The sequence below is a fragment of the Triturus cristatus genome, chromosome 5_1, assembly GCF_964204655.1.
Source record: "Triturus cristatus chromosome 5_1, aTriCri1.1, whole genome shotgun sequence".
Classification (NCBI taxonomy): Eukaryota; Metazoa; Chordata; class Amphibia; order Caudata; family Salamandridae; genus Triturus; species Triturus cristatus.
The window spans coordinates 426,913,966-426,941,614 of record NC_140587.1 but is presented as its reverse complement, the minus strand read 5'-3'; the positions used below and the strand labels follow the sequence as shown (position 1 = coordinate 426,941,614).

At 42.9% G+C, this 27,649-nt stretch overlaps 1 protein-coding gene across 2 annotated transcripts in view; it reads right to left on the bottom strand.

Annotated features, from left to right (window-relative positions):
* Positions 1-27,649, bottom strand: part of RIDA (reactive intermediate imine deaminase A) — a 104,018-nt gene that overhangs the window by 16,593 nt on the left and 59,776 nt on the right. For both annotated transcript variants that reach the window (XM_085605197.1, XM_085605198.1), the window contains exons 2-4: positions 27,384-27,489; positions 17,781-17,835; positions 11,494-11,562 (exon numbers count right to left, since the gene is read on the bottom strand). In XM_085605197.1, the coding sequence (XP_085461323.1) occupies positions 11,494-11,562; positions 17,781-17,835; positions 27,384-27,489 (230 nt within the window). The remainder of the gene's footprint in view (positions 1-11,493; positions 11,563-17,780; positions 17,836-27,383; positions 27,490-27,649) is intronic.

Genomic DNA, 27,649 nt, shown 5'->3' with positions numbered 1-27,649 from the left:
TGCAAGTGTGATTAAAGTGTGCAGATAGAGGACATACAGATAAAAAAAATGTGAAGAGGGAAATGGGCAACTTGGCTTTTTTAACTGTAATGCAGTACCCCAAAACTATGGCAGCTGGTATCAATTTTACTGAAAGCATTTGATTTTGTTTCCCGTTTGCTATTTTTAAAAAGTTTTTATGGGTTTGCATGATCTTACAAGTATTGCCAACCATGACTGAAACATAATACTGTTGTAGTGGATCACAAGCGACTACGATACTACAACAGCAAAGGAGAAATCAGTCTTCACACATTTATATTTCAAAATCAAAAAAAGAAACCAAAGTTCTAGGACTGTTAACAAAAATGCCATTGCCATGTTCAAAATGTCAAAAACAGGCCTTTTCAGGAATTCATTGTTTATAAACCGATGCACAAAGAAAAAGCGAAAAAACTGATAAATAAAAATATTTCCTCTGCATACAATGGCTACTCTAGTCTATGCATTTCTAAAGCGCATGGCTACCCAATGGACCTCCCAGCACTGTGCACAAATATCCATTTAGTGTTTCCCCGTGACTTAGACGTATACCAAGCTTTTCAGTTTCTTTCTGAACCTCTGCTCCTCATCAGTTTTGTGCATCTTCACAGGTAACGAGCTATATAACTTGGGAACCAGACAGGTGAAGGACCTGCCACCACTTCTAGCCTTCAAGACCTCTGGTGTCACCAACTGAGATGAGGCAGTTGACCGTGGGGTCCTGTTGGGGGTATAAGGTCGTTACAGATGCTGTAGTTGTAGAGGGACATTATTATGTACAGCTCTGGACAAAGAACCTTGAACTGTATACTCTGTTTAACAGGTAGAAAGAGAAGGGAAGCTAGCATACCAGACACTGACGTGTTTGGGAATCTTTATCAGGGGGGGGGGGGGGGGGGGGGGAGAACACCGCACTTTGTACCACCTGCAATCTTTTTGTCACGTATTGGGGACTTCAAAGATAGAGTGAATTACCATAGTCCAGACGGGAAAGAATTAGTGCCTGGACCTCAACTCTGAAAGAGAAAGGTAGAAACTTAGATTTTTCACATCATTCCCATAATTCCAAAATAACTGGCTGCTAATGTCCTTGTACTTCAAAGCTGAGCTTGTTATCCAGCCAAATAGCCAGGTTTATTTCCTTATTTTTGGCAGTGGGGTGGCTACCTATAGAGTCTGGTCAGCACATCATCGACCAACGATTAAAAAGACTGCCTACAACCATCTGTTGAGCTTTTTACATTATTAAGCTTCCGACAGCTAACTGACATACATTGTGGTATGTTTTTTAAATGGGATGTGGGTTGATCAGAGGCAGATGTGTCAGGTGTGAGGGAGATAATCGGAGTGTCGTCAGCATATGATACAATTGTGAGTTCAGGTGATTGCAGCCAAGGGGTGTACATATACAGGGACGGACTGGCAGTACAGGGCATCGGGCGTTTGCCCGGAAGGCTGGAAAGGTGGAGGCTGGTTTTGTAGTGGTGGGGCGGTTTTGTTACTGGGGGCCAGTTTTACAGCACTGCTGCATTATTGGCCCCAATAACAAAGGCAATAAGCAAGTATTTCCAGCCTCCTGGGGCCTTGCAGTGCTTCCCCAGAGGCTGGTCGGTGAAAATTGCCAGGGCTGCTTTGGGTTCCCCGTCCGGCCCTGTACATATAGATTAAATAACCTAGGGCTCAGAGACGAACCATGCTGTACACCACACATCAGAGAATAGGCCTTGGAATAAAGCGGCTTCTCATAAACCTGAAAACGTCTTCCTTCTAAAAAAGATGCAAGCCAGTTCAGAGCAAGATTGACAACACCTGCCTGTATCAGCCTTTGCTGTAAGACTGGGTGTGATACAGTGTCAAAGGCTGTACTCACATCTATCAAAAATACTGCAGCTGGGCCAGCCTGATCAAGACTTTTTCTCAGTTCTTCCGTGAGAGCTAATAACGCTGTTTCGGTCTTATGCCTTGGCCTGAAACTCAATCTGAGTAAAATGGAACCTGTCACGATTTTCCAAAAATAACGATAACTGATGGTTAATGTGTTTTTTTCATTTTTGCTTGCTACAGGAAGTAAAGATATCAGACTGTAGCTTTCCATTAATGTAGAGTCTAATGACATTTTTTTGTAAAGGCCTTACAACCGTGTGTTTCCCGGAGGGAGGGAGAGATTAAACAACTCTACCAATACAGGATAAATTGAGTCAGCACCTTGCGAAAGAATCAAAAGTGGGGCAGGGTCCAATGGGGAACTTGATTCAAGTGATTTAATGAATCCTGCTAAATCCGATTTACTAATAAGAGGAAAAGCAGAAAATGTTTCACAAGGCTGCATGTCTTGGCCACAGGAAATCAGGACCTTTATTGGTAACATTTTGAACCGGGCACATATATTTAAGTGGACTTTTAAAATAAAAAGTTGGTCATCTCATCGCAGCTGCTCTCTGATTGCATCGGCAAAGTGTCCTTATCCGCTGAATTGGTAAAGGATTTAATTATCTTATATATCTCTTTAGCCGTGTAAGATGCCTTGTCTATTTTAGATGTGTAATAAGTTGACTGCATACATCTAATAGAATAGTGATATTTTGTGACTTCTTTTATATATTCCACTTTATTACTGGAGGCATATGTTTTCCTTCACTTCCTTTCCCTCCATTTGCATGCTTTCTTAGGTTCCCATAGATGGATAATAGACCATGGAAATCCTCTACTTTGATGACCACTTTTAGGAGTCCTAAGTAGTATATTCTTATCTAGGGAGTACATAATCCAATCATTAAATTTTGCCTCAATAATATAGTTTCCTAACTCCAGTTGATAGATTAATAGGGTATGTTCCCACCTGGTGGGATCCAATTTCTTTGCGTGCGTGTGTTTTCTTTTCCTTTTGGCAGGGAAGAAAAGAGGAAATATATTATGAACCGGCCAGATGACTGGTTTGGGATTGATTACTAATATGTCAGGAAAATTACAAATTGGATAGAGCAGGTGGCCTTTTTTGTGTGTTGGTCCCTCAACTAACCGAGTCAATTGTAAAGAGGCTAGATCTTCTATAAGATTCCTTGCCCTTGAGCACCTGAGGTCATCTAGATGTATATTTAAATCACCAAAAAGGTGAAGTTAGCTCTATTTAGTACTATGCCAGCCAGTGCACCGCGGAGAGCTTGTAAAAATTGTGTGGGTGGCCTGGGAGGGTGATAGGCCAAGACCTCTGAGAAGGAAAAGTAGGAGTTAGAGAGATTGCAAAAGAAGAGCTTTCACAACCTGGTATATATTGAGAGGAGCAAAGGCAGAACTTAAGCTTAGTTGAAGAATATAGCAACCAATTTTTTCTAACCGTTTGCGTCTGGATATATTATATCTGTTTGGTAATGCGAGCACTATGTCCGACATGGTTTCCCCAGAAAACCAGGTTTCTGTAAGAAATACTGCCTCAGGCTGCTCCTTGCATAGTAGAGTAAACCGCTAGAACTTCTGCCTCGGCAGAGATCTATATCTGATTAAGTAACATACACCACATCTTCAGTGTCTTGTGCGCAGGCTCATGCATGTGTTGTCACTGTAAAGATTGTTTTCTTTCCTGACTGAGACCTAAATTAAAATTACAAGTCTTGCAAAACAATGTGGCTGCATTGAGGTCAATTAAAACGGAGGCACCTGGTTTCTGTACTTGCATTTACAAAGCTTCATGCATCACCATCATCTGCTTTCCATAAGGTATAGCTTTTATCGTTAATTGTAAATAACAATCATGGATAGACTAGTGAAATGAAGAATGCAATTTGAAAGCTACACTGCTTTGTTCACCACAAAAAATAATATATCAAAATTCTGACTCAAACAGATTCCTCAATTTATATAATCGTTTCTCCAAAATAACCGTTTCCTTTACACCAGGCCCTAAGTAATCAGTTTCTAAGCCTAATAGCCTAAAAGGAATTCTAAGTTTGATGGATTTCAGAAAAGTCCAAAGAGATTGTTCCTTGTTTGAAGTTCAATACGCTAGCAGTGTTTCCCAAACTGTAAGTTGTGACCCACTGATTGGTCACAAGCTGATTTTTGGTCGGTCATTAAACTCCATGCAATAAATAAAGATGCTTTTAAATTCTGGATTTTTGTATCACATTTGCTGCACTTCAGAGACAGAGGTCAAATATCAGGCTATGTCTTCAGACAGATTGCTGCTTATTTACTATTTTTTTTAACATAGGGACTGGTGTTTACAAACTCCTCCCACTGTGCTGTCAGAGAAAGCAAAGTGAATTATGTGACCATCTTGCTGTGGTACAGTGAGTGTGACAGGAAAGGCTGTAGGAGGTCATTTTTGTAACAAACAACAAACTGTAAATACCTGTAAATTAACTGTACATGTTCAGAATTTTTTGTAATTCCCAAGTGTGATAGAAACAAATATTTTATTAGGATCAAAATAAATAGACACTTTATTTGGCGAGGCACAAACTATTCTGACCCACTTAGCTTTAATGGACGAGGTGGGCAATTTATTTTAAGGTAGCTAAAGGATCGTGGCAATTACCTCAATGTAGGAGAACACTTTTTAATTTGAAAAGAGCACAACTGTATTATATGGTTCAAAATAAATATTAAATGTCCGCAAACGATTTCCCAGATATTGAAAAACGTTGTCGAGTTTAACAGATGCTATTGGCGCATTATTTTGTAGCTTCTGCTTGTTTCATGATTAACTGTGCAATTTCTTAGTTAAATTTCATTGTTATAAAAACCCAAGAAAAAAAGATTTGAAGCAAAGAAAAATATTGGCACAAGGCATCAGAGACCTTAATCTGATCGATGCTTTGAAATATTACCACAAGGATGAGAGAGGCTGCACCTTTAACTTCAATGTCCACAAGAAGTATTCTAGAATTTCAGTACTTTGTCCACGCTTTCCATTCCAAGTAAAGTTCTCACCTCTGAAACCAAATATATAACACTTTCAGGCACACCCCAGTTAGTGCACACTTAAAACTGAATAAGACACTATTGAGGTGCCAGATCGTTTGTTTTTTGGACAATGTTTTATGTGAAGTTGTAAAATGGAAAGCAATTTAATAACATCTGAGGTTGTGTCCTGTTAACGACTTGCATTTTGACAAAAAAACAACTAAATTCTATGGGGACTAGAAGTTTGTTGAGTATTATACCAACTGCATAATGGAATGAGTTTAGATCAGACGAGGAGCTAATGAGAATAGCCTTCTCTCTAATTCATGAATACTTGGGGTTGGAAAAACATAAGAATTTTGAGATTTTGCGTCTAATATCAACAAATGGCATTGGGATTTGCTGTGATGTGCAGGTGAAGAGTTTGGAACCCAACAAACTCAACTGAGTCTTGCCTTCTTTCAAAGATTTGTAAAATGAAAATTAATACATTGATCACAAATAACATCTGTTATTTACAGAGCTTTGACACATCAATGTTATAATGTGAAATGCTATACAACACAACAAAATTTTGATAGGATTAAAAAAACATGTAGATTATTTAGCCAGAAATGGTAGGGAATCCATCTGGATTAACAAAGGGTTAATTATTGATTAAAAATAGGTTAAATAATCCCTCCTACAAGAAAAGGCAAATATTTTCTTTTGATCTATTAATTGATAAATGGCAGTTCTAATTCATCTTATAAAAGTTTGTTTATAATACAGCCTTAGTTAATTAGGGGCATGCAGGTATGATATTTCTGTAGTGATATTACTAGAGTGGCTGCAAACATCGACCTTTGAGATCAAATTAAAAACACAATCTCTCACTATTTTAGGGACTCATTTATGGCATGCAGCCTAGGTTACAACTTAAAAAAGCTAATACAGTTATCAAAGGGGAGGTTTTGGCTCTGTGCTCAGTCTCCTGGAAAGCTCCAATAAGGCATAAAAAACACAGTCCACCTACCAAATCTAGGGAGGCGGGAGGGGCAGAAGGAGGGCTTGAAATTCTCTTGTGAAGTGAGCAGTTACTACTCAAAACCAAACAATTTTAGTGCAAACATAACACTAAGGAAAATATGCGACTGGTCCAAAACATGTAGACCACTTTTAAATAACTGGTTTAGGAATTAGCAGCCAGTAGCCTTTAAAGTATATTAGCTTCAGGAAACATGGGAACAATTACATCCCTCCCTTCAACAAATGTGTATGGACAGTTGAAAGCTTTTGGGCTTGGACACAGAAACAATAGGTCAGCTAGACCTCCACCTATAACAGTGGAGGACGGATCCTTGGATAAAGTGTCCTATGCAAATGGAAAAGCCTTGTAGACTTTACAGCATTATTATACAGGCTATGTAATGATTTAATTCATTTAAAAAGTTTAATTTCTTTCTGGATTTACAAGAGTGCCAAATCAGGGCAAATATTGATCGTCATAGTCTTTACCAAGGGAGGAAAGGCCCTGAAATGTGCTCTTTGTTTAGAACCAGGCCACAGCCTATTGAATATCCTACTCATTTTAATTGGTAGGGCAATACTTAGTTCACTGAAGACACATATGGCAACTGGTATAGTTAACCAACTAGTTAGTGGTACAGACTTTACCGTTAACACTTCTTTGCTTGATGCAGAGAAGACACTTAGTGAAACGCACTGGAAATACTTGAGACTGGGATTAAACAAGTATGGTGAAAATGTCTTTAAATCCATAATAGTAAACAATCTTAGGTCCTCTTTTAGACTTGGATTTAATAATGAGCGATGCCCTGAGATAATCCTGCACCATGGAAGGACAAGGGGTTGGAAATTTGTGTGCGGTTTCGCTAACGCGAAATTGCACTGTTTGCAGGCGAGTTCTTATGGTCCAAAACTTGCTCACCATGCCATTCCAGTTTGAACCCAGCCATATGCAAATCAGTCTTGACCCTGTGCCCCATGGGAACAGTCCAGCCCGAACTGCCAAGCCAGGTCCTCCCTGGACTGGAAACAAGCATCAAAACTTGGTAAATCAATTCTGGAAAGAAACACTTATCAACAAGTGGCAGGTTTTAAAGAAATATGACCCATTTGGACCTTACAAAAAGTGAAGAGGGTGTAAAACAAAAATGCAGAAACTTTGAGCCGGTCCAGGAGAAATTTCCATGACGCAGGTGTAATTCTGCTTAATCTCAGTAATTTAGTATTACGTGAAGTTCCAAAAATTAGGAGAGATTGCCATGTAGTAAATTACATCAATTTGGGAAAAAGGGGGTGGTGATGGACAGAGTTTCTGAATGATGCAGAGTACTCTTACCAAGTCAAGAGATCATGGTTTTAATCCATCACCGTTTTTTAGCTCACTGCACCATCCCAGCTCAGAACCTGGCTACATGCAAATTAGTCTGTACCTGTCCCAGTGCATGATGGGAACAGGGCAAACCAAACTACCAAGCCAATTCCTATACTGGGAAGGAAACAAGCTTCCGGGGACCGGTTTCTGGCATCACAGCCTTCGTCGGCCCGGCTTGCCTGAATCCTGATGGTGCAATGAGCAAGGGACTCACGTCTGAGCATACCCTCCCACACTGAGTGTGGATAAAATCGATTTGGGAAGGGTATGCTCAGACGTGAGTCCCTTGCTCTCCATGCCACTGGAATCAAGCTATCCTGGCTGACGAGGGCTGAAAGCCCGAAACCGGTCCTAGGATGCTTGTTTCCAGTCCAGGGAGGACCTGGCTTGGCAGTTCGGGCTGGACTGTTCCCATGGGGCACAGGGTCAAGACTGATTTGCATATGGCTGGGTTCAAACTGGAATGGCATGGTGAGCAAAAAAACGATGGATTTAGTCCCAGATCTCTGTACTGGGGTGAATGTATGACATTGTTCTGCATTCTGTCCATCAATTGTTGTTTTTGCATGTAGTAAATTACAGGCTGTGCATGAGCTCACACACAGAAAAAACATGAAAGACCATAACTGAGCAACTGATGTTTGTGATGCTTATATTTATTTGCGTTTTTTCAGCGCCAAATGCGTTCTCACATCCAAAATGGGACAAAAGATGCATTTTATGCTAAAATATAGTAGTATATGAAATATATTTCACATAATATTTTTCATTTTGCATAATATTTTCAAAACTTTCACATAATTACACAAAAGCAAATTACATCTATTTTGCAGAACCCTAGTGAGAAGATGATGAGTTTGAATACCTGTCTCACCCAAACATATGAATCCTTATGCAGAGACAACTTTCCATCATCATAGGATTCTGCAATTACAGTGTTTGGATTGTTGTACCAAGCTGAAAATCTATGGCTAGAGAAAGTAGCTATAGTTACATTAATTTCTAGCCTCAAAAATAATATGATTTAGGTTGCCTTCACTGATCCTTCTTAGATCCCCAGGCCCACCGCAAAGGGTGGGTTAGGATTTTCAGTTTTAGAGCCTGGCTGTTGATAGCTTTAAGCTGGCTTTCTGTTCAAGTCTCTCCATAGCCAATTAATACTTAACCCTTACAAATACTTTGCCACTAATACTTTTTGGTATTGGGATGAGAGAAACACAAATATAGGACAGCCATTTTCCCTTCGTCCATTAACCAGGCGTGGGATAATTCAGACTTTCTCCCCCGACTGTCATCTGCATACTTTTGCATCCTTGGACGAATGAGGGCTTTGGACCCTGGGGCAATTAAACAGTGAACATGCACCGTTACCTTTCAATGACGGAATGGGACAGATTTTAATATGTACAACTTAATATCACAGTAAGATGTCAAGGAGGGGTCAAACGCATGATTACCAAGCACTGGAAGGCAGCAGTTTCCCCACACGTACGCCACTGGAGAGCCTCCTTTGTTAATTGGGCGCAAGCAGAGAGCGCGGTGCTCCTTCGCGAGGAAACGGCAGGGCTCCGGAAGTTCCCCATTGCACACCTTTGGGACACTCTCCTTGGGACATTCCAGAGGGCTTGCCGGGATAGGGGGATAACCTGAATCCCTGGGATATGTTACACCTCCGCTGGTGGGACAGCGCCGGCCCTGGGGCTGCTGGGAGGACGACTCTTATCTCCCCCCCCCCCCCCCCCCCTTGCCCCTGCTTGCCCCTGACGCCCTGGGGATACTGGTGGGCGGGTGCGGACGCGGACACTAGGGAGACTCGACCTCCCTGAAAGCCCTCTGTCTCTATTGTTCCCATCTCCTGACTTGCGACTCCACGCACACGTTGCGCGGCCCTGCCGAGCCCAGCCTGACAGCCAATGACCCTCCTGCTCTGCCGCAGACCGATCTCCCCCCCCCCCTTCACCCCCCCTCTCCCCCTCAGCCCTGTTTGAGTTTATGACCTTAACCCTAGCACATATTATCGCTATGCATACACAGGATAGATAAGGACTATGATGCTGCATACCAGGCTCGCCAGCTCTATGCGCTGCCGTATGTGTAGCTGTGAGCTATACTGGGTTATCCTTGCCGCGCTTCAGCCCGCACCCTGAGCGCGCTGCTGGCGTTCGGCCACCCGGAGGCCTCTACATCCTGGGGACACGGCGACGCCCGCTGGGTCACTGGCTTGGGGCTTGGGTGGCAGCCGGCATAGCCGTGGAGTGGGCTAGATCACAGCGCCATCCTTTACCGTTGATAGCATGCACCTGAGATACCTCTAAAACTAAAAAGCACATACGTAACATTCCGCGCCTACTCCCTTCACAACGCGCACACCCCCTCTTCTGCGCGCATGTCATCCTGCATAATGCCGCCGGACCTCCGGGTTGTCGGCTAAATGGCTGTGTTCTCATATCTGGAGATGTACACTTTATTTAACTGCTGTACCACCTGGACGGTGGCTGTGCGTTGTAAGACGACATAAATGTGCACAATAAAGGTTTTAAAAAAAAAAAAAAGATGTCAAGGAGGGGTGATGGTAGCGGAGTTGGAACCTATTTTGGATGTTCAATCCAACATTATCACTGACCGGTCATTCAAAAGCGAGCAGTGTAGAATTAGGCAATCAGACTTTGCCTTAATCTCCAGAAACAAGACTAAATAAAACCTGCATTGAAGTCAGTTCATTAGCTTCCAGTAGAGTCAAGGATGAAACTGCAGATTCTGTGCACCGAACACGCAGCTTATTGGAGCAAATAGTACATCTCACCAAAGCTATTCGCTCAACCAAGGCAAATCTGATTAAACAATAAAGATTCAAAAGATAAATATGAAGGGCAATCCCTCAATCTATAGGGTCAAAGAGCATGCAATGACTATGAATGAACCACAAACTGTGGGCAGAACCCAATAATTTAGGATTTGGGAAACTTCAGAAAACAAATTTGTTCAGGTTATTATTTGGCTTAGTTCATGTAAGTATTAAGAAATGATTGAAGAATACTGGATTGGGGAAACCTCTTCGCATCCAGTTAGGCCAAGTGCTGTTGTGGAGCTTTGGCATCCTGTTACGTCTTTTAGCATGCCAAAGTAACTCTAAGTGGCAGATGGCGGCTGCAGGGAATATGAACCTCCTAATAACTGAGCGAGAATCTTACATTTAAAATACAGAAATATTTTTGATATTATAAAAATAAAACATGGTTCCTTTGGCTAGGTTTAACCTTATTTGGGCATGCTCAGCCTAAATACTCGTGGAAATGTACGCTTTCCCTAATAGGTCAAAATGTACAAAAGTACAGAGAACACCTGAGACCTTGTACCCCCTTTTAAGTACATGGCTATTGCTAATTTACAGCACTGGATTGTATTGTAATGAAAGGAGTTAGGCAGCAATTATGTAATCTTGATTCATGTTCATGAAACTAGGGGACACTCAATGCCTTAAGAACTATGTTATATTGAGTCAATTAAACACACTACTGTAGCTGTGACAATCCAATTATTATGCAAGCTTCACCATATGTTGACCTGCATTGGCACACTGAAGCCACTTCCAAGCGGGGTGGAAATGGAAGAACCACAGGTTAGAAATGGAAAAGAGTTGAACTTTCACATTTGTTGAAGTCTGTTATTAAACCAAAAGCTCTTTTAAATTAATGTGATACATTTGTAGGGGTTTACAAAATTGTGTAGCTAATGTGGACCCCCACCAGGCTACAATTTACAATAACAGAGAGAAAAGGTCATCGTCAAGATCCTTAGTCCATGAAGTGACGATGGTGGATGCAAAGAAAGACAGGTTGCGGTGTATAGTAGGGTGGACAGTTATTCTTGGGACATTCAGAGTATAGGCAAGACCACTCCTAAAGATATCCATGTGAATCACGCTGCAGTACTAAACTTTGAACTGAATCTTCGAAACCTGAACTGAAGAATCTTTCGTAAATACTGAACTGAGTACTATTTCGTCTAAGGGAGCAGGTCTCATGAAGCAATCTGACAAAGGGACCTTTATTGCTCTGCAATGGCTGCCTGTACTGTAGCAAACCTTTTACTAGGTAGTGTTATTTCAGCATTTTGGACAAAACAACAAATTAAATACCCTTCTCAAACTAAATGGATAAACTGGACAGAAAATACAAATGTTTACTTACATTGTTTGTACACATCATTCACACCAGCAAAGTCGTTGATGTCCGTCAGCAACACTGTAGTCTTCACAACTAAAACAAATGTATGGTCTTATTAACTGTATACTGGAATTCCTCAATTCATGTGTTTTCAATATCATATACTGGTTACTGGGTGATATTTATCACACCCTGATAGCACAAGGTGTGGTATTTACTGGTGCAGTAATTTTCTTCTGGGAAATAGGGAATTGCATATGAAATCGGTTTTCAGCTTCAAAGACCACATAGAGTGGAATTTACAGCCCAGCTTCCTCTAATAAGTTGCATAAAATTTTACCCGATATAATTTTTCAGTAATTGCAAATGTGCAGTAACTAGTGCAATACTCGAAATCTTCTTCTCTAGGCAAATACTAATTTTTAAAGCAATCAGAATGTTCTCCCAACCTCATAATCAGGGCCTTAGTCTCCTAGTTTCACATCTCCAAATGAAAATTACTGAAGACACCATGCACACCTAAAAATCGGGTTAAAATCGGCGTTCTGCTGTTCACATGCAATGGGTCCCAGCATTATTTATATGTTTTAGTAAAATCGCATTAGAACATTGAGTGGTAGCACCGATTAATCTGTTCATCACTGGTCATTAAAGGGCGTCACCTTTATAGACTTAAGAAACAAATGTAGCAAAAAAAATGCTCCTTCTTATTAAAGTGGACTGAGACAGGATTTAGTCCCATTTTTAGAAATTCTCCTGGTAAATCAGTTTGGTGCTTTATCTGCAAACAGAATACTAGTCTTGTCTGCATCTAAATTTGCATTCACATTTTTAAAACGAGTACACAGGTACGCAACTTGGCTACACAACAGACTTCACAGAATATGTTGGCTTCCTCAGAGCTATACGTTGTTACCCCCTTATATACAACACCAAGCTTTCACTGGAGTAATATTTTAAGTGTGTCCTTAATGATCAAGTATGAATTGTTTCCAGCACTTTACATGAAAAATTCTCTCTCTCGCTCAAAAAACCCCAAAAGTATGCATAAAGTCTGCAAACTATATTATATTTTTAGTTAGACTCCATGCACAAGTTAGTTTACTGCACTTTTCTTTATTGCATCCCCATAAAACGTTTTGGCTTCGCAGAAGCCTTGTTCACATATCAGCAGCCGCCATTAGAAAACGTATCTATGGAACGTAATAGTCATGTGATTACTTGTCATCACTAAAAGAGAGAACATACTATTCAATGTATGTGTTTTCTTCAAGATATTTTTAATACTTTTTTGTTATGTTACTTTTTTTATTTAAATTATTAATTTGCTAGTGTCAACATTCTTTTGTCACTACTATATTCAGCACAATGCTGCCTCAATTACCTTTAAAGCATCTCTTTAAATAAAGGTGTTTTACGGGATACATCTGCCCTTGTTGGCTTATGTGGATTTTCATCCACCAATTAATACATCCTAACAACTTCGGATAATTTATTTAACAATACCATACAGTTTTGCCCAAGAGGGCTTATGAAAAATATTTCCCCAGCACAACCACTGCAATGCATAAACCTATCCATGAATTTTCCCAATAATTAAAAAATAATAAATAAAAATTAATATAAATGTTGACATAATACAGTTTGTATATTTCTTTTATTAGAAATCCAATAGTGACTATTTGTTGTAAATGTTCGGCCGACTCGACAAAGTAGCAATCAGCAGAGTAGAGAGAAAAGGTAAAACAATATATTCTTTTTAAAATCTACAACTTAAATGAAGGCCATTCAGAATTAAAACAGATAAACCAGATTCATATTGAAACTGCGCACTAAATACCTAAAGTCTGTAATACTAAAATGTAAAACAACATATTATGCTGTTTCAATTATAGATGAGAGTACATTTCTTCATCCATATTTAACCTCAATGGTGTCTTACTGTTGAATCTTTTTTTTTTTATTTATTTTTTTTTTAAACCTTTATTTTGGTAAATGCACAATACACAGCGTCTGCCTACAACCCCTCGGGGCCGGCCGCTATGACATATCAGAAAAGGATAAAAGAAAAAGAAAAAAAAAGAAAAAAAAGAACCAATTGGGCAGAGCGCCGTTAAAGCAATCTCTGAGTGAAAAGTACCGTGTAGAACATAGAACAATAATGTCAGGATAAGAAAAGGTTTAATTTTATGATTTTGTCGAGTACAATGTAGTGAACTACGAAAAGAGTCGAAGCTGATCACTGACCAGGAGAGACATCACCGTTCACGGAGCACCCAGAAGGAGGCGTTATATAGGAAGGCATTTGTAAGGAAACAGGTGGCCACCATCCAGGAACTAAGAGCAAACGCTATACCACAGAATGATAGAACACAATAAACTCCCTACTAACACTGAACCCCGACCCCAAAGAAACAAAGAAACATAGAAGAGAAAGAAACCGAAGAAGAAGAGAGAAAGAATGAGAAAGAGGGCCATAGAGACAAAGAAAAGACATAGAACACATCCCATCCCCCCACCCTGCATACCAGCGGAAGGCCACGGCCCACCCCCCCCCAATAGGCATGCCTGTCGCCCCAAAAGAACCCCAAGTGGGAAAGAGAGTCTGGAGAGTGGGAAAGAACATCCCAGTCTCCGAGTCCCAGAGAAGGCAGGAGGAGGAAATTTTACATACTCCCGGTCACCACCAACACCATAAGCATCCCCCACCCTGAATATCATCAGCACAACTGAAGTAGCAAGCAAAGCAGCAGGTGGGGAGACTCCATTCCAAATGTGCGAATAAATCAGATAATTAGCAGTCCCATCCTAGTCCCCGCCCGCCAATACGTACAGCAAACTAAAGGAAATCGCCCAGCCCTGGCCCGATCCTAAGTGGCCCCACAGATCCACCCCCGCAATCAACAATAGCAAATTACACGCATGCGGCACATCAGATACATAGACAAATATTCTAGTCCGGGTCATGCCAGGCGGTCAGGCAGGATCATCAAGGGAGGCAACATCAGCCCTGGCCAGAACGCTGAAACCCCACCAAGCATGGCCACCGCTGGGAGTGTACCTCAGGCAGAACAAAGGAGCAAGATGGCCGCTCCCGGCACAGAAGACGCAGAGGAAGAGGAAGCGAGAGTTCCCAATCATAGACCATCACCACATCGATAGTGACCAACACAGTTTTCCCCACAGAACGGCACACACTCCGGCGATGTTGAGGAAGCCGTGGCAACACTTGCAGAGGCATAGTCTCAGCTTGTAAAGTGGAAGGGAGCTTTGTATCTGCAACTTTGTCATTAAAAGAACACTCGACACTGTAGCCAGGGAGAGGACGTTCCACAGTATCCCCCTGTCGCCACATTGTATCCGCCTCGAAGGGAATGAGAGGCATTGGGGGGTCAGACAACCGCAGTAGTTCCCTGGATGGCATAGCGACATCGATCTTCCGCTCCAGTTCTCGAGTGTTTTTCCACAGTGTCGCCCTCAAGTCTTCCAGGGCTAGAAGGATATCACCATAGGTCAGGTCTGCTCCCCGCTTCAGCATGTCGGCAGTATGCAAAGGCGCCGCCGGGACACCCTCCAGCTCGACAGTAGGCAGGGCAGCCTGCGTCAGGGATATGGAGGCTTCCGTCTTTCCGGCGAGGTAGACCGGCACCGCCACCATTTTTGCAGTCAGCCCACATCGGAGAGGTGAGGGTGACTCCATTGGACGGAGGAATAGCATTTAAGGCAAGAAGAGATACTGCTCGCTATACGGGGCTCACACGATGTGAGAGCCCTCGGCTGTATAGCAATGCGGGTGGTGGGCGCTCTAAAACGGATACCGCTCTGACCGCTGGTAGCATGACAAAGGAAGGTTCGCCAGCCCGGACCCAATCATACAGGAATTCTCTCCGTCGCGAAGAAGGCTCCGCCAAGCCGCCCACTCCACAGCCGGTCACATTTCCCCAGGCGCCGGTCCGGCCCCAGGTCGTCTCACCGTACGTGATAAGCGGTGTCCGGTGGCGGTGGTCGGGCCAGAGTGCGTGGGCAAAGTCCAAAGTCGGCAAACTCTATGAATCCTCGACCAAAAAAGCCGGCGGGGACATCGGAGGAATGCGGAAAGTGTCAGCGCATTCGTGGTTACATTTGCTCGCGCTGTAGGCAGGATTAAAGATCAGGATGTCATGTAAACAGCAGACGGGCTGCGGAGCCGGGAGCTCAGACGTCCTGTCCGTCCGCCATCTTGGCTCCCCACCTACTGTTGAATCTTAATATACAACTTGACTCTAGTTTTCTCAATGTTTTTCTCGATCTCCCCCTCTAAGGATTTGCGTACCTGATCTATCACATAGTTTTTCATGTGCTTCTCTTTATTGTTGTGACCGAGTGTGCAGTGTCTTGCTACTGTGTATGTGGAGTCCCTGTTCTTGATTGCTCTCATGTGCTGCAATATGCGCTTATGTACTGGAAGTTTCGTGTACATAAACAGCATAGTCTGTTTTGCAAATTCAATGCTCCCTTAATTGCGTATGGCCATAATTCTAGAGAAGGTGTATAATAAGATTTGTGGACACCGTGTTCACATGTCTTGCATTTTGTGCACTTGCTGAAACCTTGTTTGGTGTTTAACCAAGTCCCTATCTCAGGCTGTATTAAGGCAGTTTTTACCAAATCATCCCTCTTTGACCTTACTCTTTTGAAAGTAATGCCCAATTTTCTTGGCATTGTTTTACCCATTACTGTATCACTGCTTATTAGGTGCCAATATTTGTTCAATATTTTTTGTGTGTTGCTGTGCTGTCTGCTGTAGTGTGTTATAATGATCAATTTGGGATTTTCGTGACCCACTGACAGTTTATATAATATATAATATATATACACATATACATACATACATACCTGAGAAAGCAGGTTTATAGAGAATGGACAAAAATGTACAATAATCTTAGGGAAGCGCTGCACAGTTGTGAAACGTTGGCTGATTTTTATGTTTTACTCATCAGCATAAATAAACAAAGGACGAAAAAAAATCCAATGCAATACTACGTTGGATTCAAAGTAAATTCTCAACCATAATTAATTTGGTCCTTCTCTAACAACCTTATGAAGAATACATATATAGTAAACCTACAACAGGAATCGTATCAGGAGAAAGCTTTGGTCAATTTTCAACTTGTCTTGGAACACAACTGAGAAATGCAAGTCGACTTTACTCATAGCCCACTAAAAGGATAGCCTACTAAAATAATAACCTCCTCCTTGGCTGGCCAGTGTCCTGTTTGCAAGAGAGCTACAGTATAGAGAAGACAACCCTTAAACAATGCCCCTGGTGAAGAGAAAGAGGCAATGAGATACTGTTTTCGCAGTGTTAACCTTCAAGTACATATCAGACTATTCAGATTTGTGCACTAAACTGAAAAATTATTTAACATTTTAGGTATTCGCTACAGTTCATGTGGCAGTGAACAGAGTTTTCCATTCAGCCATTTGGGCTATCGTCAGCCCTGTGGTGTTTCCTTAAATTACGCCTGGCAACTGCATCCCTCAGAGCTAGGAATGGATGGTGCAAGACTGATCTGCAAGGTCCTGCATGCAGTCTATAAAACACTAATTCCTTCAACCCCTTAGAAAGGTGTCTGCTATTAAATGAGATGAGGAAATCCTTTGGGGGGTAGAGGGCCTCTCTGAAGGATTTCTTTGCACTTTGCACTGCTGGACCCGACATAAGTAAGAGTCAGCACCATATCCGATATGTGGTCACCCCTATTTTTGTTTTGGTGGGGGAGACTAGTTACTGTTCATAATGTTACCAATCATTACATTATATGATTCCAGTAAAACTTCCATTTGTTGTTTTTTAAAATTAATTTACAGTCTCGCATCAATGTTTTTATGGAACAAAAGAACAGCTCGCTGAGGGTTGTGATGTAGCAGAAAACTACAAGGGAAATAAAAATACTTGTAATTGCAGATGAAATGATTTCTCAGTCGGGTTCTGTACACACTATAGCCAGGTACTACCCACCCACCAATAACGACATTGCTTTGTCCACCCTCAATCAAGCCACACTCTGCAGACCCTCAATCAAGTCGCACTTGCCCACGCTCTATCAAGCCACTGACCAGCCACAAGTCAGGCTTTGTCCACACTTCCAAGTGACGCTTTACCTACCATCAATCAAGCAAACGTCTGCAAACCAAGCCACCCTCTTCCAACCCTCAATTAAGGCACACTCGGCCCACCCTCAGTGAAGCCACGCTCTATCCGCCCTCAATAAAGCCACACTAGCTTTACAGAAACTCTTACAAACATGCAGTGGGATGTTGTCACTTGCCATTTTTGTAGTCACATCCGCCAGCCTTAAGAATTTCCCCCATATTCACGAGAGCCTGCAGTGGAAAGAACAGCAACAGTGAGGTCAAATACTTTTGCAATGTGCAAGCAATTCGATGGATTTGGAGTTTACTACAAAGGGTAAAGCTCTACTGCTATTATGCCCCAGAGTTTGAAGAAAGGAGAAGGGACACACAGCTGATCTCTCCTAGAAAACAGTGAATGGCTTCCAATATGGCAGGTACAAGGAGAGACTTGAGAGAATGTAGCTGTGAAGACCTGTAAAATAAGAGGACTGCGCTCAACTTTCTTACAGACCAGCAGCATACATTCTTGTTTCACTAAGATGTGTTTGGTGAAATCACTTTACATCACCCTGATACAATGATATACAATATGGAAAATATTATGTCGCTAATTAACTCTACATTGATTATTTCGATTTTATCTAGTATGCTATTGACTGCATCAGGAAAGCAAAACAAGTGCAATTACTAGTCTAGTTTTAAAATATTTACTAAGCATTATAAAAAATTGCAATAATTCTATTAAGAGTTTACATAATGTGTAGAATTTTGAACAGTTCTGAAATTCTACAATAAATATGATGATATTTAGAATGCAGTATAAATGCAATAATGGCTCAGAAAAATAATATTACTAACACTAAGCATTTTGGAAATATTTTAATTTTTATTTAAAGTTCCTACTTTGGCAAGCATAAGTGAAAAGGAGTTTTTGTTTTACATGGATGTGTGTGGTAAATAACATTTTAAAATATTTATAATTACTTACTTTTGCTCCTTGTATGTATAAAGAGGTGTGCCTGTTCTGTTTTCATTATCTTCCATTTCGACTCTGTTAAATCCCACTCCCTTTTCATTACGTCAGGAGTTGTGAAGTTTTATCTTGCTAAGTACTCCTGTGAATGTGCAATTCTTCCAGGATGTTTGAATTTTTGGAAGCTGAAACATAGGTTGAGTTGCCCGTTTGTGAGCATTGCCTGACGGTTTACCTTCAATAGTAGTTAAATGCCCAAGTATTGTATGTTTGTGGGCATTCACATGCCCCTTGGGGTAATTTCCCATCATGGTAACAGGTGTGAATGAACTCTGGCCAAGGTGTAAGGGCATTGCCTCATTAGGAAATCAGGAAGAAAGCCTCCTATATTTAAGAGGGTATGGGGGAAAAGGGATTTTCTACAGGAAGAATATTTCCCCTGGCCAAAATAATTAAATTAAAAGTGACTTTAATGTTAAATTAATTCATGAAGACTATTCCACCTGGTGAAAGCGGTTAAAAACACCCATGGGATGTTTATTTGAAAGCACTGAATCTTCCACCCACGAGATGAACAAGAGTGCCCGCTTATTTATATCCCTCCTAATATGTTCCAACAAAGGTGGCAAATTAGCCCTGTAGAAATCTTCTACTTACGGTGTAATTTTTAGGTCACAGCCTACTAGACAGAGAAGTTGTTTGGCTATTCTAAAAATAATCTTTGGAAGTTTCAGAACGTTGACCTGGGAATGCATTCCGCCCGTTGCTTGCCTTTGTGGTTGGCAACTCACATTTTCTTGCTTTCCATTTGCTGGCTTTATTTGCTTTAGGCTGTCCAGGTTCAGTTTGTCCCTTCCATTGCCAAAACCGTGTTTACTATATTCTTCCACTAACTCGTTTTCTGGAATAAACAGACCTTTAAATCTTGTTCTTATCTCGTCACATTTGCTGGGCATTCAAAGACTGAGGTCAAATGTCAAGCTGTGTCTTCGGGGGAGCCTTGTGTTTATTTTGCTTTTGGCTGACTTCATAGTGAGTGTTTACAATGAGCAAATGTTGCAATGTTACACTAAGGCAATGTCCGCTAAATCGGTGCTGATGTTCAGGATGTACTGCTCAGATTCAACGATTACAAAAAACAGCAACCCCTGATCAAACGGATATCACTTTTTAAAGGTGGAGAAACTTTCATTCGGAACGCAACACCACTAGATTTGTCTACCAATTCAAGAGCACCTGGCACTAATCCAGTTTACAGTGTATGCTATATTTAATTTGTTTTTACACTGGTGTGACATCACAGCAGACGACGTGTTAAGGTATGCAGGTAGCCGGAAGTCATATATAATAAATACTAAGTGTACCACCATCAGTACAGGAGCTGGAAAGCTGTAGGTGTACAAAGAGGGATGCTAGGGAGTGCATTTCTCCTCTGCACCATGGTAAGTGGCTTCAAGGAAAACCTTTCCCCTTTTAATGCACAACTGTGGCTGCCTCCCTGCATCTGATTTCCATTACAGATAGCAGCAATAGAAGGGGCCCAGTAATAGAGCAAAACTAAAGTGAAAGTGACTATGTGGCAACACAGGCCATAAATTACCATTACTGTGTCCCACTCTCATGCATTATTGCGCCTTCGATTCATCTTCTGCCTGGGATTAAATAACACCATCCTAGTTCCGTTCCGAAGCTGGAGTTTATTTTGTACAAAATCAAACTAATTACGCTTCTGAAATACCCTTGGCATGTGAATCCATTTGTATTGGTCGGACATCACAGCGAGTGAAGCCTTGCGTCATTAGATGCTGTACTGTGTATGCTGTGACAGGCAGCTGTGGGACCGTTCCACACATGGATGCACTGCTTGCATGTGTGTCACCAGTGTGCACTCCTGGCAATGTGATGTAGCAAAGAAAAGAGCAGTAGGGGTTTTCCGCTACTCCAGCATGGCAGTCTATCGCACGCTAGTGCATGGAAGAGAAACAAGCAATGTCCAAGCCAATAGGTCTCGCCTATGCAAGATCTATTGGCTTTGTCTGTGTTTTAGCCATATTGTACAGCATCGCTGACTTTATTGCAGCATTGCTGAAAGTGAGAAACATTGGCAAAGCCAATAGATCTCACATAGGCGAGAACTATTGGCTTTGCCAATGCGTGTTATACCTAAGTATGTAATATAAGTCCAAGCATATCGAAAATTGAATATCCCTCGAAGAACTTCACTTCTGGGAAAGAATGAAGCTAAACCAAAGCTAGACAGCGCTACCTAGACGTGCGCAGGAGCAGTGCTGAAAATAAATTACAAATTCATTCTGGTGCCTGATGATATTCTACAGATGTGGAAGGGGTGTAGTTCTGAGATAAGGACTAAGAAATCAGAAAGAACAATCTGAAAGAACCTTTCAGAGAATGACAATAGCATATCTTATATCAAACAAAGATTTAAAAATCTTTGCATCGAACAAAGACTCAGTTAAAAAGACACTCTGCTCGTGTCATGCTCCTGTACACTTTTGTTAAAGATTTCCTAAGTTTATCATGCAGTGTAGCAGTTCTGCCTTTCTATTTATACTGAGTAACAATTAAAGCAGCACAAGGGGCAAATTATTATTATTATTATGAGTTTTATATAGCGCCTGGTTACCAATAGGCATCCCAGCGCTTGCCGGCACATAACCGCTACTGCCAGAATGTGGGGATTACACGCAAAACAAAAAAGTTTTTAAAAGTTTACGGAACCGCAGGAGACTAGCTTCCGAGCGCAGTTGTAGGGGCAATGAGTTCCACAGAGAGGCCACATTAATTGAAAACCTTCTACCACCTGTTCTTGCCTTTTTCACCCTGCCAACCTGAAGGAGATGTTGATGATCAGAGCGGAGAGGACGAGAGGCCTTGTAGGGCTGGACCAATTCCTCCAAAATAGGTGGACCTACCCCATGCAAAACTTTGTGGGCGATGCAGAGTGACTTAAATTTCACCCTGTCCCTCACCGGGAGCCAGTGCAATGCCCTCAACGCCGGGCGGGCAGATTGACGCCTGGGGAGACCCGTCAGAAGCCTAGCAGCCGCATTCTGCACTTGCTGTAGTTTATTTAAGGTAGCTTCAGGAGCACCCAGGAAAAGCGCATTGCTGAAATCCAGCCGCGAGATGATAAGTCCCTGGATGAGAAGCCTACGAGTGGCTACTGGGAGCAAAGGCAGAATCTTCTGGGCTGAGCGGAGCAGGCCGAAGCACACGCCAGCGGTCTTTTTGGCATGGGTTTTAAACGATAGATCCTGCTCCAGCCATACCCCCAGGCTCTTGATCTCCAGCTTGGGGGGGGGGTACCGGTCCAAGACAGGCAGGCCAGCTGCTGGGGGACAAAGATGGCGAAGAGTTCCCCAGCAGCATCAATTCCGTCTTGGAACCATTTAACTTTAGGGCTGAGCTGCACATCCGCGTGTAGATCTTTTCGAGACACGTGTGCAGCCGGTCGGGATGGTGCGCCGGCTGGGAAAGGCCCACCACCAGCTGAGTATCATCAGCGTAGCTGATGATTTTAATACCCAGCGGCAGTACCACACTCTCCAGGGGAGCCATATAAACGTTAAATAAGGTAGGGCTCAATGAAGAGCCCTGTGGCACACCACACTGGAGAGGGGATGAAGATGATTTTTCCTGGCCTTCCCATACCTCAAATGAGCGACCTTCCAAGAAGGAGGCAAACCATTTGAGGGCCAGACCCGTAATCCCCACCCCTGAAAGCCGTTGGAGAAGCACCTGATGGTCCACGGTGTCAAAAGCAGCGCTGAGATCCAGGAGGATCACTGCCACTGAACCTCCCGAATCCAGCATGCTCCTCGCATTCTCCACAACAGCCAGCAGGGCGGTGTCAGTCCCCTGACCGGGGCGAAAGCCCGTTTGGGAGTCGCCCAGAAGGGAATTGGATTCCAAAAAATCCGAAAGGCGGCTGTTCACCAGCTTCTCCGCCACCTTACTGATACCTGGCAGCAAGGAGATAGGCCGAAAGTTAGCGAGGTCGGCGGGATCAAGGTTAGGTTTTTTCAAAAGGGCCTTGACCACCGCCCCTTTCCAACTGGGGAAAACTACCCCCTGGGCGAGAGACAGGTTTATCAGGTCCGTCACAGGGCCACCAATAGTAGATGACACCTGTTTAAGATATTTAATAGGTACTGGGTCTTTCGGGGAACCACTCTTCATAGACCCCAGAGCCACCAAGACTTCCTCCTTAGTGACCGAATCCAGGGAGGCCAGCTCCACCGATTGCAACCTAAGTTGGGAGGTGGAATTATCCTCCATTCTATTAGGGACTATTAAAAGTCCCTTTGATACTCCTAGGATTTGATCTTCAGATGGTTGTCTAGCATTAGCTCTTCATGAGCCATCCGAGCCAAAGCTTCTGCACAAGTACTCACATCAAAGATAAGACTGAGCCTTTGAGTCTGTCAACTCCAGGGTGATAATCACATGAGATTTGTTGGTCATTACCAAGCTGCCCATGAGCGTGGATTCAGCAGGTTTGATTGATCTGATGTTCAATTACCCCAACAACTTATAAATAATCCAAAAGCTCAATACTTTCCTAATATTTCTTTGTCGCCTGCAATTCTGTGTGGAGAGGAGGCTCATTTGCACATGGTCAACAATAACAGAAGACAGAGCAGTAAAAGTTCACCAAATCCAAGGATCCTCACCTTTTCATTAAATTGCTACTCGAGAAACGTAGTGTCACTGACTTGCAAAGACGTGTCCACCGCTAGGTCAGGCTGTAGTTAGGCATTCACACAATGTGTGTGGATTTTTTGTTTTTGGAAACGCAAAACCTACCTGTAAACGGTGAAGCGATAAAGCCCTGGATTACTGGGCTTGCAGTCCTGTTTGTCCTAGTTTGTTATCTTCCGCCACTAAACAGTTGGTCACTGAGACTCCCGCTTAGCATGGAAGAGGCAGGCCTACAGAGCAAGATTAGAAGTCCACAATGCTCAGAAATCACGGAATTCTGTCCAAGGATTATGGTTTTTTAAAGTGATACACCCGTAGATCGCAAAAAAAGAGGCAGAGCAGGACAGTGAGAAGACCTCCAGGACCTGCAGTACCATTTCCCTAGATATGTCCACCACTGCTACCATACATGTGGTCTCGGAGGCTACAGCTAAGTTCTGAAGGCTTGACTATAAATTTGTCATGAAAGGAAGTAAGGCCTCAGTGGAGAGTGTTCCATCAAATAGAGTGAAATCGATATATATAAAATTGCTCTAAGCATCTTGGTCAATTTATTCTTCAGCAGTCATAGGGGGTGATTATGAGTTTGGCAGTCCATAGGACCGCCAAACTCATGGTGGCATAGCGGCTACCGCTGCACCGGCGGTCCGACCCTGCTATTATTTGGTGGTTGTACCGCCACAGGCCCGCTGCAACTACCGGGGGAACAGTGGTGTTGCAGTGGTGTGAGACAGTAATATGCTGGTGGTGCCATTATGGCACCGCCAAGCATATTCAAGTTTCCTTACTGACAGCCTTTTCATGGCTATGAGCCCGCCGTGAAAAGGCTGGCAGTGAGGAAAATAAGGGGGCCCTATAGGGACCCCTGGTGCCTCAGGCCATGTGGATGCTTGCAGGGGGTCACATGTCGTGCCCTCCTGAGTGCACGCACCGCCTTTCCTGCACGACATGGGCTGCAGAGTCCATGCCGTGCAGGAACGGGCTTTGATACTTCCATTGCAGTGCCTTTATCACAGTCAACATCGTGGGCTGCCAAAGGACAGCCTGCCAGACAACAAGAAAACTTGTAATCTGGCGGGAGGCTGGCAATGGACTTTGGCGGTGTGGGAGCGCTAAAGTCATAAGAAGGCCCTTAGTTCCTTAGTGTCATACTAAGACCTCCTACAGTTCTCGGCCTATGGAAGGAGAAGTTTTAAGAAGAATGGGATCTGAATTCAGCCACAAGCTAGGGCCAGCCCCTGACTCAAAGTGAAGACATTTTTTCCACTTAAATTAATGGCATCCTTCCACAAGTTATATCATATTAACAGATGCTTCCTTTTTGCTAGGGACCATTTTACTATTTTTCAGTTTCTCAAGGCCCGACATGGAACCCGCCAAAGTTACCATTTCATAATGGGAGTGATCACAATTAGAGATTATCCATGGAGGGAAGTGTTCAACAGCGGTCATTGGGAATAGTTCAAATTCAACTATAGTATTAATGCTCCCTACTGACGAAGTATTGTCCAGCAGGGCACACCTGTGAGATGAAATACAGGAGTAACAAGGGGATAATCTTTGGCAAACCGGCCATTTAATATACAAAAGCCTAAACTATGCAAAGAATATGGATCAAATCTGCTGCCAATTTATCCCATACCTGGTTTGAGAGAATACGCACAGGAATACCCCACAACATGTTATCTTGGGAAAGGACATTCTGCGTTTTCATTGCTGAGAAGATTTAAATTAAAACTGCCGTGACCACAATAAGAGTATCCCAACGCTCTACTTTTAGTCTACCAGCTAGATATTGTAGTGTGCGAACTAACTATTTTTAATGGCCAATGAAGAGTTTACATAGATTTTACGTAAAAGAAAATACCTACTTTCTTGGCCAAATGCAGATAACAGTTCTATCTGAAACGCCAACAGGTGACTGACCAATTTCACAGGGTTACATTTAGGGCGATTACTAATGGAAATAGAAAGTCGCCCAGAGGCATTACACCATTTTTTTTTTGTTTATTTTGCAGGTATGGCAAGTTCACTGCACCCAGCCAATGAGTCAGTTGTGTGGCTTATGCCTCTTGCAAGCACATAATATCATGGATCTAATATAATTTAAAAGTACAGTGCTGGACTGTAATTCCGGAGCTCGGCTGGTGTCCCAAAAGCAGATGGTTCTCCATCTGTAGCCAGGCAGTGGGATTGTGAGATGCCAGTGTATGGGTTCATTCAGGTATACTTCACTAATACAGGGGTTAACCATGACTAGTCCTCATGGTGCCTCTGCTCATAGTTACAAACACTGCTATATCCACCCGCGGTGTCGTACTCGATTACTAGTTTTAATCCTTCAGTGTCAATACGCCTCGGGCCTCTTGTGCCAGGGAGTGTCGGCTGGATACTAAAGCAGCCATTAGTAGTGGTGTGGCTGTTCTGGGATGATTACACTAAGTACAAGGGGTTACTGCTCAATCTGACCCTTCATAGTTTGTATTCCCAATTCAAGAAGTAAGATGGAGTCTCTAGGATTCAGTTACAGCCTCACTGGACAGTCTGATGTCCATGGATTCCCTCATTTCTCCTTTTCTTGGGAGCTTGACAATGTCCTTGCTGCCTAGATGGCTGAGGTTGGGAAGAGCTTCAATGAGTTTTAGCATACTGCCCCTATTTGCACACCAGTGCTGATCAGCAGGGAGCAATTACACAGAGTTTGGTTAGTCAATCGATGTTTAAAAGTGTAACGTGTTGCAGGTCAAACTGGAATGGCATGGTGAGCAAAAAAACGATGGATTTAGGCCCAGATCTCTGTACTGGGGTGAATGTATGACATTGTTCTGCATTCTGTCCATCAATTGTTGTTTTTGCATTTGTCACCCCGAGTGGGAAGGGTATGCTCAGACGTGAGTCCCTTGCTCTCCATGCCACTGGAATCAAGCTATCCTGGCTGACGAGGGCTGAAAGCCCGAAACCGGTCCTAGGATGCTTGTTTCCAGTCCAGGGAGGACCTGGCTTGGCAGTTCGGGCTGGACTGTTCCCATGGGGCACAGGGTCAAGACTGATTTGCATATGGCTGGGTTCAAACTGGAATGGCATGGTGAGCAAAAAAACGATGGATTTAGGCCCAGATCTCTGTACTGGGGTGAATGTATGACATTGTTCTGCATTCTGTCCATCAATTGTTGTTTTTGCATTTGTCACCCCGAGTGGGAAGGGTATGCTCAGACGTGAGTCCCTTGCTCTCCATGCCACTGGAATCAAGCTATCCTGGCTGACGAGGGCTGAAAGCCCGAAACCGGTCCTAGGATGCTTGTTTCCAGTCCAGGGAGGACCTGGCTTGGCAGTTCGGGCTGGACTGTTCCCATGGGGCACAGGGTAAAGACTGATTTGCATATGGCTGGGTTCAAACTGGAATGGCATGGTGAGCAAAAAAACAATGGATTTAGGCCCAGATCTCTGTACTGGGGTGAATGTATGACATTGTTCTGCATTCTGTCCATCAATTGTTGTTTTTGCATTTGTCACCCCGAGTGGGAAGGGTATGCTCAGACGTGAGTCCCTTGCTCTCCATGCCACTGGAATCAAGCTATCCTGGCTGACGAGGGCTGAAAGCCCGAAACCGGTCCTAGGATGCTTGTTTCCAGTCCAGGGAGGACCTGGCTTGGCAGTTCGGGCTGGACTGTTCCCATGGGGCACAGGGTCAAGACTGATTTGCATATGGCTGGGTTCAAACTGGAATGGCATGGTGAGCAAAAAAACGATGGATTTAGGCCCAGATCTCTGTACTGGGGTGAATGTATGACATTGTTCTGCATTCTGTCCATCAATTGTTGTTTTTGCAGGTCAAGCTGTCTGGCACAACAAAGTCTTGGTTGCCAACTGAGAGAGTCTTAACAGGCAATCAGTGGAGCTAAACAAAGCACCAATCAGATAAGTAATATTTCACGTACTTCCTCTCTCCCTACCAACCAAAGGCTCTCACGTGGCAAGCCCCGATCGCTTGGAAAGTGTTCTCGCAGGCTGTTCCCATGCACTTTAAATCATCCTTTAGACAAAATTTAAGTCATAACATGAAGTACCCCAGAGAATGGAAATACGTTATGAGATGTCTTACCTGTTTTGTTTGTTCTAGTACTCCACCATCTACAAGCTGCCCTGTTGCCGGATCCAGGCCAACTTGTCCGGCGATATACATAGTCCGGTCTACGACCACTGCTTGGCTGAGAAGACAATAACAATTCAATAATGCATCATTTGAAATGATTTCCATAAATAGCAGCTTTGATTACAATTTAATGTGCTTCAGGGTGGTCTATTAAATTAGTTGAATGCATGCTACAAGCTAGTGTGAGAACCTTTTAATATTTAAATAAAAAGTCA